The following is a 13669-nucleotide window of genomic DNA, read 5'->3' as shown; positions in this document are numbered from 1 at the left end:
AGTGGGTAGGGGCTGTGCTTTTGGTGCTGGCGGCTCTTTCCTTACGTACTACTCGCTTCTCCTCGTGCATTTTTCTTACTATTTTACGATATGCGTGCTATTTTAGCGACTTCTTCGATTTTTAGACTGATCTTGGTGATTAAGACGGAATCAGAACTTGAATTATAGTAGTTTTCCATGAGATTACATAGGTTGCTAAGTGAAAATCATAAGTTGTACTGGGCTAAACGTTGTAATAGCCAGTACAATAATACCGCAATGCAAAAAACATATACAAGCAAACAAACAAAAAAAGAATAAAACAACTACAAGTAGGAAGTCTTTAATTTACTATTAAAAAAATAAATATATTTATCTACTAGGTTTTAAATTGATCTTTTAAGGCCTATTTTGATCCTGCAGGCATTGCATGGGGAACAGTTTTCATGTAAAAAATTCTCTCATGACACAGTTGGATATTGAAGTTACTCAAACTAGCAAACTATTTTTTTCCCCATTACTGGCGCGGGAACGGCATGTGAGCAGACACCTTGGGACAAGACAAGTCAGACAAGTCGTTTAATTCTGTTCTAAAATTCGGTTTACCGTGAGTTGTGCATTGTAAATACAATCATTCACGCTAACGCCTTTGTACGACGCGCCTATCAGGGAAAGCGGTAACTTGCGACGGTCAATAAAGTCAAAAATGTTTCCAATACGATCAGAATGTCCCACGGTGTATTGCGGAATACAGTCACGCTGAATGGTGGTCAAGCAACTCGTTGGTTTAGCGCGAATGCCGAGTGTTTTCTCTGCGGCTTCTACGGCGACGTCTTGGAGGTGGCCTGGGTCAACTGAGTCTGTATCTCCAAATAAAGAATTGAACCAGTGACCTCCCATCATGACCTGGGAGAAAACAAGGGGAATGATTAAAATGTCAATTAATACATCCAGCTGCCATCATAAATTGCAGAAGTATTGAGAATCTAGACATAAATGAATTCACAAGGGATTTAACAGATGCAGTATGGATCAAACAACACTCAACTAGTGTTGATGAGCAGTATGATAACTGGTACACTGAATTGATGAGAATCGTCGATAAACACCTACCTCTGAAGAGAATAAAAGTCCGAAAAAGAGATGTCCCCTACATGACAAGTGAATGGAAAAAAGCAATACGGAAAAAGAGGATGTACGCAAAGAAATTCAGCAAAAACAAAACCAAAGAAAACCTAGAGCTGATGAAAACATGGCGTAATAGAGCGACACGACTAAGAAGGAGGGCGATAAAGGAATATTGGAACGCAATTTCCACAGATATGAACAACAATCCCAGGAAGTTCTACAACACCTTTACCCCATTTCTGAATACAAAGACAAAGGATAACAGTGCAATTTCCCTTAATATCCGAGGAGTGATACAGCAAGATCAGGGTCTTGTAGCACAAGAATTCACAAACTACTTTTGTTCTATAGCTGATCACATTGGAGGACCATATGCGTGTAACATAACTGAGAACGATTGTGAACTTCACCGAAGCGTACTAGCCATTAACGCAAAGCACACCCCCAACACATTCAAGCTCAGAAAATTAACACGACAAGAAGTCCTCGCAGCACTTAAAAGAATTAATCCTAATAAAGCAGCAGGGTACGATATGTTACCACCAAGAGTACTGAAAATAGCAGCTGAACAACTGGCAACACCTCTGACCACCATTTTCAATCAGGCAATAGAGGATAACCATTGGCCAAACGCTTGGAAAAAGGGAGAGTGGATCCCGGTCTACAAGAAAGAGGATCGTCTGGACAAAGTCAACTATAGACCAGTAACGGTCCTAACCGCGGTCGACAAAATTTTCGAACAACTAATATGCAAACAACTCAGCGAGATGTTTGAACCTATCTTCAATCCTTTCCTATCAGCATATCGCAAACACTTTAGCTGCGAGACGACTCTGATACGCCTCACTGAAGATTGTAAACATGAGGCAGACAAAGGTCACGCAGTCGTCATGTTATCAACGGACATGAGTAAAGCATTTGACTCATTACATCCTAAATTATTACTTGCTAAGATGAAAGCGTACGGGCTATCAGATCCTGCACTGAAACTGATGCAATCGTACTTCAGTAATCGAGAAAATAGAACAAGAGTAGGTAACTCTACTAGTGCTTGGGGGGCGCTTAAACGGGGCTGCCCACAGGGATCATCTCTGGGACCACTGCTGTGGAACATATACCAAAATGATCTGTTCTACGCTGGCGTAAAATCTCAACTGTCTGCTTATGCTGATGACCACCAGCTATATTCCTCCAACAAGGATTTAAGAACAGCCATGGATGAAGTTGAGAAAGATGGGGCAAAGACATCTAGCTGGTACAAGTCAAACTTCCTGGAGGGCAATTACAGCAAATACCAAGCGATGATAATAGCGAGAGATACACAACAGACGGAGTTAGTAATTAACAACAGTAAAATTGATATCACCGATGCATTTAAGCTGTTGGGCGTGATCATTGACAAAGACCTTAACTTTACGGAACATATATCGCAGGTTTGCTTGAAGACTAGCAAAATGATTGGCGTCCTACGAAGGCTGAAAAACCTCATCCCCATACATGCAAAATTGAAGATCTATAAGACAGCAATAGTACCCCATCTAACATACTGTAGCTTGGTGTGGCATTTCTGCCGAGCAAGCGACACAAGGAAACTGGAGAGGATCAATGAGAGAGGACTCCGTACAGTATTCTGCGATCGGGTCTCCTCCTATAGTGACCTCCTAAAACGCGCGGGGATGACCAGCTTGTATAACAAACGATTGCAAGAGATCGCAATTTTCATGTTTAAAGTGAAACATAGATTACTGCCTAGCAACGTAGTAGAGCTTTTTCCTAGATCACCCTCGAGCTATAGCTTAAGGAACTCAGATTTTTACGTACCAAGAGTAAGAACTGTCAAGTACGGGAACATTCCCTTCGTTTCCTTGGGCCATTGATGTGGTCGAAATTAGACAATAGGGACAAAAACGAAACGTCCTTGCAGCGATTCAAGGCGAACATCAGGGGAAGGGAACTCAGTGGACTTGTCGGAGGAGACACATGCAAAGGGTGTCACCTTTGCAACTCTTGAGCCGAAACCACCCTTTAAGTATTAAATATAGGTTCGATATTCCGTATTTTAAAGTAGTATCTTAATTGTAGGAATTAGATGTAAATACAAAGAGTGTTGAAAAATGTAGCATAATTTAATGTAAATATAGACCAGAATCGTTTTTGTACTTATATTATATTTTAGTTTAAACAGTGTCCCCGATTAGTAAGCTTAAGGCTAGCTAGAAGACTAGATACTTAAATAAAGTTCTTATTATTATTATTATTATTATTATTATTATTATTATTATTATTATTATTATTATTATTATTATTATTATGTAACTTGGTCATTAGAGCGATTTTCAGTTGAGTGTCGAAAGTAATTCGCGTTTGCTTTGGTTTTGCATTTTTACGCTTAGTGATTGGTTTAAAAAAACTCGCCCCACTTTCTCAACCAATCCGAATTAAAACCAAAACCAGTCGCGACTCGCTCGCACATGTTTTTCAGCGCTTTGCGTCGGCTTCATGTATTTGCTTCAAGTTTTGATTGGTTCACTGGGTTGTCTGTGTCCTTTGTGATTGGCCAGAGTGATTACTTTGGTTTTGATTTTACGACACTCAATTGAAAATTGCTCTAAATTGCACTGAATCTCTCTAAAGATGGAGGTTGGAGGCAGAAAGCGGAAGTTGGAGGGAGGAAGGCGGAACGCGGAACGCGGAGGGAGCGAGGAATGCAGAAGTACACTGTTAGCTGAATTTTGCTCCTTGAGGCTCGGCAGACTATTAAAATTAAGCCGACATGTTTAACAGATAGGGAATACAGTATAACCTCGATTTAACGAACCTCTATAACGAAGTCCTCGAAAACACGATATTTTGTGCCGCCAGTAATCAAAAAAGGAAGAACCCGATTCGACCGCGATAAGCGAACACACCATCCCTGGCTCTTAATAAAGTCTAGGTAACGCTACCGGCGGTAAGTTAGAGAGAGAAAAAAAAAATGTTTTTTCGTATGATCCTATAAATTATGAAATCAAAAGAACAATGGCCCAACAAAGGTAATAGAAAACATTGAAGAGAGAAATGAACTTAAACTCAATTTAATTAATGCTTACAGTTATCCTTGTAGTTTTTCCTCCATGTCTATCATTTTCAGGAAAAGCGCACGAATCGAAGATAATCCCGAGAACTTGAAGTGGTTCAGACGAGGGCACCAAATATCCAAATCCTTCTACGGGGATGACACTTCCTTCGTATTCCAGATTCACAACACCCACTGTTGTACTCTGAATATTTTTCAGTTCAGATGCCAGCTCGCCCCAGTCCTTTGGTATAATGCTTGCGAGTGACTGGGCTGGTATGCCACTTATCACGTGATCTACTGTAATCTGCTCGTTTGGCCATGACACTGTAAGTTTGCCATCAGGGTTGACACTCACTGCTGTACAGGGCGTATTCATCTTGAAATTCACTCCTTGCTGTTTAAGTACTTCATATAGTTTGTCAGAAAGTGTCTGCATACCACCTTGGAGGGACCATGTGCTCCAGTGTTCCTTCTTGGCTCTTGTTGCTAAGGGGCTTTGAATGGAGGTGTCCGGGGCTGGGTAAAAAAAGAAACAAAGTTACAGAGAAGTGATGGACTTCTAACTAGTACACAGACAGGTTACAACACAAAGAAAAATCCTCTCAGAACTAGCCTGTAAATACAGCCACCTCTCATCACTCCCGGCTGTTTTGGCTTTTAGCCATGAGAGGCAACTGTATTCACAAGCTATCTCATGGTAAAGGTAAAGCCTGCTGTCGAGCCAATTGGCTCATCAGGCCAGAGCTTATCCTAGTTTCTGTAGCATTTGGTGGCTAGGAGTATTTCTAATCCCCTCTGGATAGGATGCTAGTCCATCGCAGGGTTAACCCCCGGCAGTAAATTCGCCGGTACTCATTTATACTTCTTGGCTTTGAACACAAAGCGAGTGCCCAGGGCTGGAATCCGGAGTCCAGCACACTAACCATGAGGCAACTGTGCCTTCCATGGGCTGTCTCAGAACCTGTAACATTGAAAGGAATGATTGCATGGTGATCAGAAAGAAGAATCTGGCATGGCCCAACCTCAATCCCTGGGAACGAGGTTGGGCATGGCCCAGCATGGTCCAACCAAACTCACTTATAGAGATGCAATTACTACATGTACCTTCTCTTGTAAACAAGACCCCTTTGACTACGGAGCCATGTTGATTCTCATATTGATGGACAGGTGGAAAGCATGACTTGAGGCTCAGCACACGAGTATCTCCGGCAAAAATCCCTCTGCATAATGGATCACTGAGATACTCTGCAACCTTAAAAAGAAAGAAAAGATAATTCCATAACTGAAGTTCTAGTATTTCTATAAATGATGGACGGACGGACAGATGGACAATCACAAGAAAACCACAATTTTTGGGTTTACCAAACTTTCTTAGGTGTGAGGCTCTACTCACAAACACCCGCTCCCACAGGAGCTCCATTATAAGACACTGGACGTACCTCTTCATTCATTCTTCTTTTGAAAAAGTCATAAACAGTTTCATCTGTGTTGTCTTGCTTTCCTCTCACAAATGGTTCTCTGAGTATTGTGGATAATAATGACTTTGAAAATAATGATTGTTTCTTGATTATGGAGATAACTCCTGAGGGGAGCTCATGAAGTTTTCCTCGTGAGTAAATAAATCTGCTCCTGGCAGCAGGGTGACTTGAGGGAACAGAAAGAATGCTCTTCTCTAGTCCAAGATCATGAACCTGTCAATAAATTAAATACCAACAAACAAAATTTACATGGTTTGATGTAGTATAATTATTAACTCTTGTTAACATACTCTTACTACTTTCTATTGAAAGCTGTTCTTTAACCCTTTCACTCCTAAACGCGCATCCAGGCGCTATTTGAGGTGCTCTCCTGTGGTCAATGCCGTCAGTGGTTCGTGGGTCTGTGGCTGTCGTTTCTCGGGCGTCGGTTGCTTCGGCTATCACATGTGCGGTGGGTCGGTCCCCCCTGGTCGCCAGTGGATGGTGGTACGGAGGCGAGAAGGAAGCAAAGGGGCAAAAGGGGTTCGTCACTGGCTCACAAGTTGTCAATCCGTGGTGCTGAGTGTGCCGGGTCACTGCACAATCTCGGCTCGCGGGGATGGGGGTCAAAGGGAAATTAATTTCTGACAACTCAAAATTTTTCCCTGTTGGATTTCAATTTTTTTGTCAATTTTTTCCTGTTGGATTTCAATTGTTTTTGTCAATAGAAAAAGGTAAATCACGATGATACCCCATTCCTTACTAAAACAGGCTTTCAATAAAATTTTCTACCATCAGTCTTTGTCTCATGTGGATGTCAACTATGCCATCAACTCTTACAAGCAGTCTTATGAAAACTCCCATTTTTTCCCATTTAGGACAAAAAATGAAAAAACTGAGACCAGGGGGGGGGGGCTACTCCCATCAATCTTATGGAATTCCTTATTCTCCCCCCCCCCCAAAAAAAAAAAAAAAAAAAAAAACAAGAAAGAAAAAACCTGCAGGAAACAATTACAGAATTCATGGCCAACTCATTTACATGAGTCGTTAAGTTTGTAGAACGAGGTATCAAACAAACTTTACCAGTTCTTATTCAATGATATGCAGCATTACGTAATAAGCTAAAATCGCTTCCCTTCTCCCCTTTCCCGGGCCCCTCTGTACCCCCAACCTACTGTCAGTTGCACCATCTGCAGCCTTGCATAGTACCAAACTTTTGGAAGCTTTGCCCCTAAACCTTCCGTTTAAATGTATTACGCACAATTTTAAGGGTTGCTCCACCAGATTTGCCAACCGGTCTGATACTTCGTGGGCCCAACTCAAAAACTGCGCCATTCTCCAAAGTGGAACTTTGCATCCATCCCCCGACCCGTCCGCTAGATTCAAGAACTGTTATGTTGCTTGGATCTTTCACTTTATCCAAAAGGTGGTAAGCGGCGGCAAGCCCTGAAATTCCTCCTCCAAGGATGGCAAATTTGCAGGAGGAAAGAGATATTCGCCTGCTCGTTGCGACCGCCATGTTGGAAAACGACAACGGCGAGAGATCTGGTACTGCTTTGTATATCCGCTGATCAATCGCGGGCTTATCCTTGTCAAAGTCTGTTGTGGAAGATTCGTGGAAGTCATGTGCTAAAATTTCGTTCGTGAATTTTATTCCTTCAGCATATTTAAATTGTTAGCATCCAAGACGAAATGTGAAGGACTATCAAAAATCTGAAATGGTTAGCCTAAGTGGAGAGCAAGGACAAGGGGTAAGTGGTTTATTTTTGTGTGTGATGAAGAAACGAAACTCTCGCTAGCATATTATGCTCGTTGGCTGTTCATGCTTTTGTCAGTTTTGTTTGTCTGTGTCAAAATGTTTTCCTTTTTCTCTTGAGATATGAGTGTGCTTCCATTTTACATTTTCAACAAATGCTTTATGGTTTTCAAGGTAAAAATCATGCTTTTCCCATTCTACTTAACCGTAGGCTTTATTTCCGTGCTCAAATATAAACCAATTAGCATGTTTATGATGAACACTATTATGCACACATTTGACGTACTTATTGGTACAATTATCTGTTTTTAATCATCCTGGCACAAAGGATTTCTGGTACAAAAGGGGCCTGACCCCGAGGTGCATATGTTTGTGTATATCCCACGCCTTAAATTCACCAAGGTTTTTGTTATGCCATATTTCAAGGCAAAATTAGTCATCTGAACATGAGCTGAGACATGCTGATATATTCTAAAGACTGTTATTGTATGTCAGTATGTTTGCACTCTTAAACCATGCCAATGATCTTTGGCACATCCTGCATAAAAATTAATGCAGCCTCGGCCTGGTTTGGTCTTGCTCACCCACAATTTATCAATCAACCACCAAACAACCTACACTTAAATTATATTTTCGTATGAAGGTTGCTGATAAATTTATTGTGTGATACACGATGGCCTAACGAAGGCCTTCTAAGGGGGTTTCTGATGTCACTTTGTCGCTCGTTTGCAATCCACATGTCACCTTCATGTATCTGGTAAGGGAAAGGTTGTCACTGTCGCAAATATACGTACTCTTTCAGTGCTATTTTCTTTCACATGTCCATGCTCTAGAACAAGATTGTCGCTAGATTTTTAGTTTTTTTGAAGCAATATTGCCTGCGCCTAAACCCCTTTTAAGGCCTCCTAAAGGTTGGTGAACTGGACTCTGATAAAGAGGTACATCATTGCAGATGCTACTGTAACAGCAACAAACCAGAATTTAATTAGTACCAACCTGATTAACTGCAAGGTATAATTGCTTTCATAGCTATAGTACAAGCTTAAGTGTTCAATTTTTTTTTTCTTATCACGTGTACATACAAACTTTTTATCAGGGTTATTTCTTTAACCGTGAGGACAGTACCCCTGGACTGACTTCTCAAGCCCAAGAAGAGGTCTTGGCCACCGACACAGCATCTCTTGGCCTTGCACCTGAGACAAAGTTTCACCCACTTCATACAACATGGATTGCTATATTACAGTTGACCCTCTTTGTAAGTACAATTATTGTTTGAAAAAGATATTATCAACCAGTAACAAAATTGACGAACATTGGAGGAAAAAAAATATTAAGATCTGCTCCCAGAAGTTGAATCTATGGATTAATTTACAGAGTGACTCTCAATATGTGAGATAGGCTGTACACTATTGTAAGATGTGCATGTAACTTTATGTAACAGTCTTCCTGCATACTGCCACGGATTGCATTTATGCACAAACCATAACATAGTAGTGTCCTTGGGACACAAGGAATTATGTCCCACATAAATAGTACAAACCTAAATAAATTGTCTTGTGCCTCCATGTTGTTATCCTGCTATGAAAGTTTGATGTCCAACACAACAAAGAAAAGCTGCAATTCACATATTAAGTACTCAAGAAAGAATTTGCTAAAGATTGAATGCAGTGGCCAAGAAATACATTGAAGCTCAGGATAAAACATACATTGATGTAATTTACAGATGTTAATTCTTGATTTTTTGTTTTGCAGATTGCCTATGAAACCCTCCAATTTATATTTCCTAATAAACATCTCATGGGTAACATTTCATTATCACTTGGAGGCACAGATCCTCCGTTCAGTTTTCTAGCCATACTTCACGTCGGGTTATGGGTCGTTATATTTATCTCAGACCGAGTTTTACAATATCAACATCACCAGTCTCAAGCAAGAGGCTACTTGGAATTCTTCAGGGAGACTAAGGAATTGAGGAGACTTCCTTATGCCATTTTATCAATAGGTATGATTACTGCTTGAAAAATTAAAGAACTTCATTTTATATTAAATCCATCCTCAGGCAAATCAAGTTTCAACTTATCCTTTATATGAATTGCTGGAGGATGGTTCTAATAATTGCTATGAAAACACTTTCATCCTTGTTTATTTGTTTCTTATCTGTAAAGGGGGGGGGCGCGCTAAAAAAAAAAAAAAACACAAAAAAACATAAAAAAAAAAAAAAAAAAAAAAAAAATCAAAAAAAACCCCATAAAAAAAAAAAATAAACCCGCGCGTTTTTTTATTTCTTTTAGTTAATACAAGTTAGATACGTTTGTTGCAGAAATAGCCTGTACACATGTAAGACCAAATGGGATTCACTCATGTCAGCTGTTCCCATTGTGGCTTTGTAACTTGGATGGTGGAGCAGTTGTTTATGTAACCCAAAGGTAGTGGGTTAAAATCCAACCTGAGATGCTAATTTTTTTTTTTTAAGAAAAAAGGAAAACAATAAGCATACTTGTACATGACATTTGTTTTAAAACTTGTCAGTTCTGGAAATGTGGCAAAACACATCAGGGGCTACTGGTTTGAAGTAGCAATAACATCAAGTTGAACTGACTTTAAACTTTAAAATAATAATGATTTCTGTTGTCATGCATTGTTAATCCTTCATGTTCAGTATGATTAATTTCAAATCACTGAAAAATAACTTTTAAAAATAATTTACTTTGAACAAGAGCAACTGTTTTGAAGTTTTTAATTTTTATAATTTTGTTTTGATTTTTGATTTCAGGAAATGCTGTGCTGTTGGTTTTATTTGCCGTTATTGGTCATGATGAAGATGAGTCTGACAGAGGTGGCCTGGCACTATATAATGTTCTACAGATAACATTCACTATCGAGTTTGTCCTTTGTGTTCCTGGGATACTATGGTACTTAGGTAAAGAGTCTCTTATTTATTGCTATTATAATATGTATATTAAGCATTACTGCAAAGAATCGTGAATTGTGTGCACAGCATGTTTTAATTTGTTCTGTAAAGTGTTGGACAAAAGCTACATATAATTTCCTTGTCCAAAAAAACCTGGAAAATTGTCAATGTTGAGTGAAGTTTGAAGCTGTTAACTGAATTTCTGTTAGCTTGCCATACTTTCTGTTCCGTTGATGTTCAAGAGTGATATGAATTTTCACTTATAACATTGAATCTGCAGGGCTGCAAATAACAGTCGGTCATCTGACATTGGCCGACCAAAATTTGCTCGGCATGTCTGACTAAATCCCAAGTGTGGTACGTAAGACATGATGTCCAGACATTTTTTTGATCGTCAATCATTTTACGGCAACAATGAATAAAACTCTGTCCAACCAGAATTTTGTTTTGTCCGACCAAGATCGTGTCTTAGTAGGACATATGTCCTTTCAAGTGAAAAAAATTATTTGCAGCTCTGATCTGGAAAAAACAAAGAAAACTTTGAGCTTGGAAAAAGTGATACAATTGATGAATTCTGTATGCAAAAGTGTATGTATGAATACTCTTTCCAGAACGTGTCATCTGACAGTTGAAGGTTTTTCTTTATCATTTTTATTGTCATTTAAATGTTTCTTACACACCAGCTTGCACATAGTTGGTGTACACACCTGTCCACTACCACGAATATTAATTTTAAAATAAGGCTATCAGTATGAGTTGGCAGTTTCTGTAAGCTTATAGTTGACAAGGGCAGCCAACTATCAGAGTACTATAGTTAGTATAACTAGTGGTAGTCCATTGGTCAGTCAATCAGTGCCTTAAATATCCAAGTGATTACTTTAGTGACTAATCAGTTTGTTTGTTGTTGTTGTTTTGTATTAGTAAAAGTTATCAAGTTCAATAGAAGAAGGTCTCTTCCAGATGCTGAAGACTCAGACTTTCTGAACACTTACGTGAACAACGGTTTGGCAAGCTCAATATCCGTCACAGGATACAGGTCAGTTGAATTTTCTTAACTTACAGTTCTCTTTACCCATTTTTTTTTTAAAAAAAGAATCCAACGGTAATTGAAGCTCTGGTTACCGGTAAAAGCTTTCATTTGAATTGTCGCACACTGGGGTTTATAAATAGGTGTTTAAGTTCGTGTAATGAGGAAAAAGATCTCAAGGCAAAACATGCAAATGGTGGCAGGTGTAAGGCCCTATTTCCCAGCTGGGAAAAGGAAATGATAGTGGCAGGTGTGGAAATACGAACGCAATATGGGTAGCAAGGGTGGCGCAGTGGTGAGAGCGCTCACCTCCCACCAATGTGGCACGGGTTAGATCCCGGCCCTGTGCCATATGTGGGTTGTGTTTGTTGTTGGTTCTCGTCCTTGCTCCGAGGGTTTTTCTCCTCCCTCCACAAAAACTAACACTGCTAAATTCCAATTCGTTCGGGAATCCTAGGGCCACAGGTTTGTCAGTCTTAGACTGTAACGTGCTACCCTCGTAAAATAAGGTCAATGTGACATTTATAAACCAATTGCGGAGGCTCGGCAACTGCAACACCGATGTCAACACGCAAGTTAAAGTTTCATAAACCGTATTTTGGAGGTCATATCGCAATCTCTGCTTATGTTAAGTTTGTATTATTATTGATTGATTCAATTTAAACCTGTTTTAGGGACACTGATTACTTGGACGAAGTCCTGGAGAAACAAGCGGACATGATCCGTTATCTACAGCAACACAATGCTAACCTGGGAAAACGTCTAATGAAACTCACTGCACAGCAAAGCCGGAGCAGCCTGAACTCCTAATTGCATTCATGTACACTGTATATACTAAACAGTTTTTATAGTAATAGATTAGGACTTGTCCCCTACATTCAACAGCTGTCTGTCTGCCCGCGCTCAGTAACTTTCCCCGCGAGAGGAAAGATACTCGGCCCTAAAACTTACGTACTGACGATGTACCTCTACAGAGATCCGTGTGGTATCTTTGATTGGCTTTTGCTAAGTTTTTTATTTCCACATTAAACACGTGAAGAGAGCTGTTTAGTTTCGGTGTGTGACAAATGCAGACTGCAAACCAGCAGACTTGCAGAAATTATTTTTTTAGTATACAATGTATATCGTAATAAATTCCCACCGGGAGCCCCCACTCCCAAACGCCCCAGGTTGGGATAAGATATGGGAAGAGGCGAGCCCGGAGGCGAAAAGGAGCGGGAGCTATGAAGGCACAAATGTGAGCCATCGCTGCGGGAAGGAGGGTGGGGCGACGATCTGATGTCTGCCGTCCATTTAAACGAAGAGAGTGAAAAACAGGACAAAACAGACTTATTTATACTGAACTAGCCAAAAATTATGCACAGAAGACTCCCTTGAGTATATACAGAAGCAGGAAAGGAAACAAGTGATATCCCAAAGGAATTAGGGGCGTTTGTGCTTGAGGGCTCCCAGTGAGAATAGTGTTTCCCATTACCACTATTGAGAGCTAACCGGGGCCGTTGTGCTAGGCTAACATAACCGAAGCGTTATTCAGGCTAACCGGGGTGGAAGTCTGCAAGTCTGCAGTTTACATTTGTCATACACCGGACTTGTTTCGCTAATATCGCAACCACGGTAAAGCAGCGACGTCATCCGATGTACAAAATTGCCTTCCAACAAAATAACAGTTTTTCACTGAGGGTGGCTACTATTTTGGATTTGAGTGCCAGTGGGGACCTGCAGTTAGTGTGAATGTGAGTTTCGGACAAGCTCGCGTTGCGGGAACAGTACATTGTATAAGTACGACCACATCTCTGCTGGTCCGCAGAAAAAAGAAGAAAGCAAAGAAACAATACAGCAGTCTGAGTCTTTCAAGACATAGCAACTGCTACCCCCTTCCCCCCCCCCCCCCCCACCCTCCACAACTTTTATGGTCCAATATGGCCGAATCAGCACCATATGACTGTCGTGCAAACGACCCACTGTAGGGTGTTATCGGTGTAAGTCTCCTATAAATGGGCTAATGGGGATGTGCCGCTGGATGGGGTAGCATTTTCACGACTGGACTGACTATAATGGGGTCGCCTTTTCAAGCACTTTTTTAAAGGGTGACTAGAATGGGGTCACACTTTTCCAGGATTTTGGGAGTAAGAAAATTCTGGCAGTTGTGATTTAAAAACAGAAAGATTCGCCGAAAAAAAAAATGTTATCGTATTTATTGCTGTTGTTTAATATTTGACAAACGGCTCCCATTAGGATTCATAAGGTAGACGCAAAACCTGGAAGTGACTTAGTTGGGGTCGTGAAAATTACATTTACCCAAAAGTGGCTAAGATGGGGTCTATAATAGGCCATAGAATATGACTATAATGGG

At 40.4% G+C, this 13669-nt stretch overlaps 2 protein-coding genes across 3 annotated transcripts; one reads left to right on the top strand and one right to left on the bottom strand.

Moving 5' to 3' along the window:
• Positions 1 to 359: 359 nt before the first annotated feature.
• On the bottom strand, positions 360 to 7138 carry LOC144662677 (protoporphyrinogen oxidase-like). Its single transcript, XM_078523529.1, has 5 exons — positions 6884 to 7138; positions 5605 to 5856; positions 5270 to 5417; positions 4197 to 4681; positions 360 to 885 (listed from the first exon to the last, which is right to left on the bottom strand). The coding sequence occupies exons 1-5, from the start codon at positions 6977 to 6979 to the stop codon at positions 559 to 561; spliced, it is 1308 nt and encodes a 435-aa protein (XP_078379655.1). The 5' UTR covers positions 6980 to 7138; the 3' UTR covers positions 360 to 558.
• A 78-nt stretch (positions 7139 to 7216) lies between these two features.
• Positions 7217 to 13148, top strand: LOC144663952 (transmembrane protein 192-like). Of its 2 annotated transcripts, XR_013572703.1 has the most exons (7): positions 7217 to 7373; positions 8475 to 8633; positions 9131 to 9380; positions 10152 to 10298; positions 11211 to 11325; positions 11991 to 12442; positions 12778 to 13148. XR_013572703.1 is itself a non-coding variant. In XM_078525054.1 (6 exons), exons 1-6 carry the CDS (start codon positions 7341 to 7343, stop codon positions 12124 to 12126), a joined length of 840 nt encoding a protein of 279 aa, XP_078381180.1. In that variant the 5' UTR covers positions 7217 to 7340; the 3' UTR covers positions 12127 to 13148. The 2 variants fall into 2 exon arrangements, 1 of the variants encoding a protein (XP_078381180.1); XM_078525054.1 differs by having other exon boundaries at positions 11991 to 13148.
• Positions 13149 to 13669: the final 521 nt, after the last annotated feature.

This window comes from Oculina patagonica, chromosome 8 (assembly GCF_052425735.1).
Source record: "Oculina patagonica isolate OP01 chromosome 8, crgOcupat, whole genome shotgun sequence".
In the NCBI taxonomy this organism is placed as follows: Eukaryota; Metazoa; Cnidaria; class Anthozoa; order Scleractinia; family Oculinidae; genus Oculina; species Oculina patagonica.
Note: the sequence above shows the minus strand (reverse complement) of the source record. Positions and strands in the feature narration are given on the sequence as shown.

What these genes read in the sequence shown, in the direction of transcription:
- LOC144662677 (XM_078523529.1), bottom strand. Translation starts at nt 6,979, where the DNA reads ATGCAAAGTTCCACTTTGGAGAATGGCGCAGTTTTTGAGTTGGGCCCA. An exon ending in GTGGAGCAACCCTTAAAATT is followed by an intron (nt 5,857 to 6,883) that starts GTGCGTAATACA and finishes ATTTATTGACAG; the next exon opens with GTTCATGATCTTGGACTAGA. An exon ending in GAAAAACTACAAGGATAACT is followed by an intron (nt 886 to 4,196) that starts GTAAGCATTAAT and finishes GTTTTCTCCCAG; the next exon opens with GTCATGATGGGAGGTCACTG.
- LOC144663952 (XM_078525054.1), top strand. Translation starts at nt 7,341, where the DNA reads ATGGTTAGCCTAAGTGGAGAGCAAGGACAAGGG. An exon ending in TATTACAGTTGACCCTCTTT is followed by an intron (nt 8,634 to 9,130) that starts GTAAGTACAATT and finishes TTTGTTTTGCAG; the next exon opens with ATTGCCTATGAAACCCTCCA. An exon ending in TGGGATACTATGGTACTTAG is followed by an intron (nt 10,299 to 11,210) that starts GTAAAGAGTCTC and finishes GTTTTGTATTAG; the next exon opens with TAAAAGTTATCAAGTTCAAT.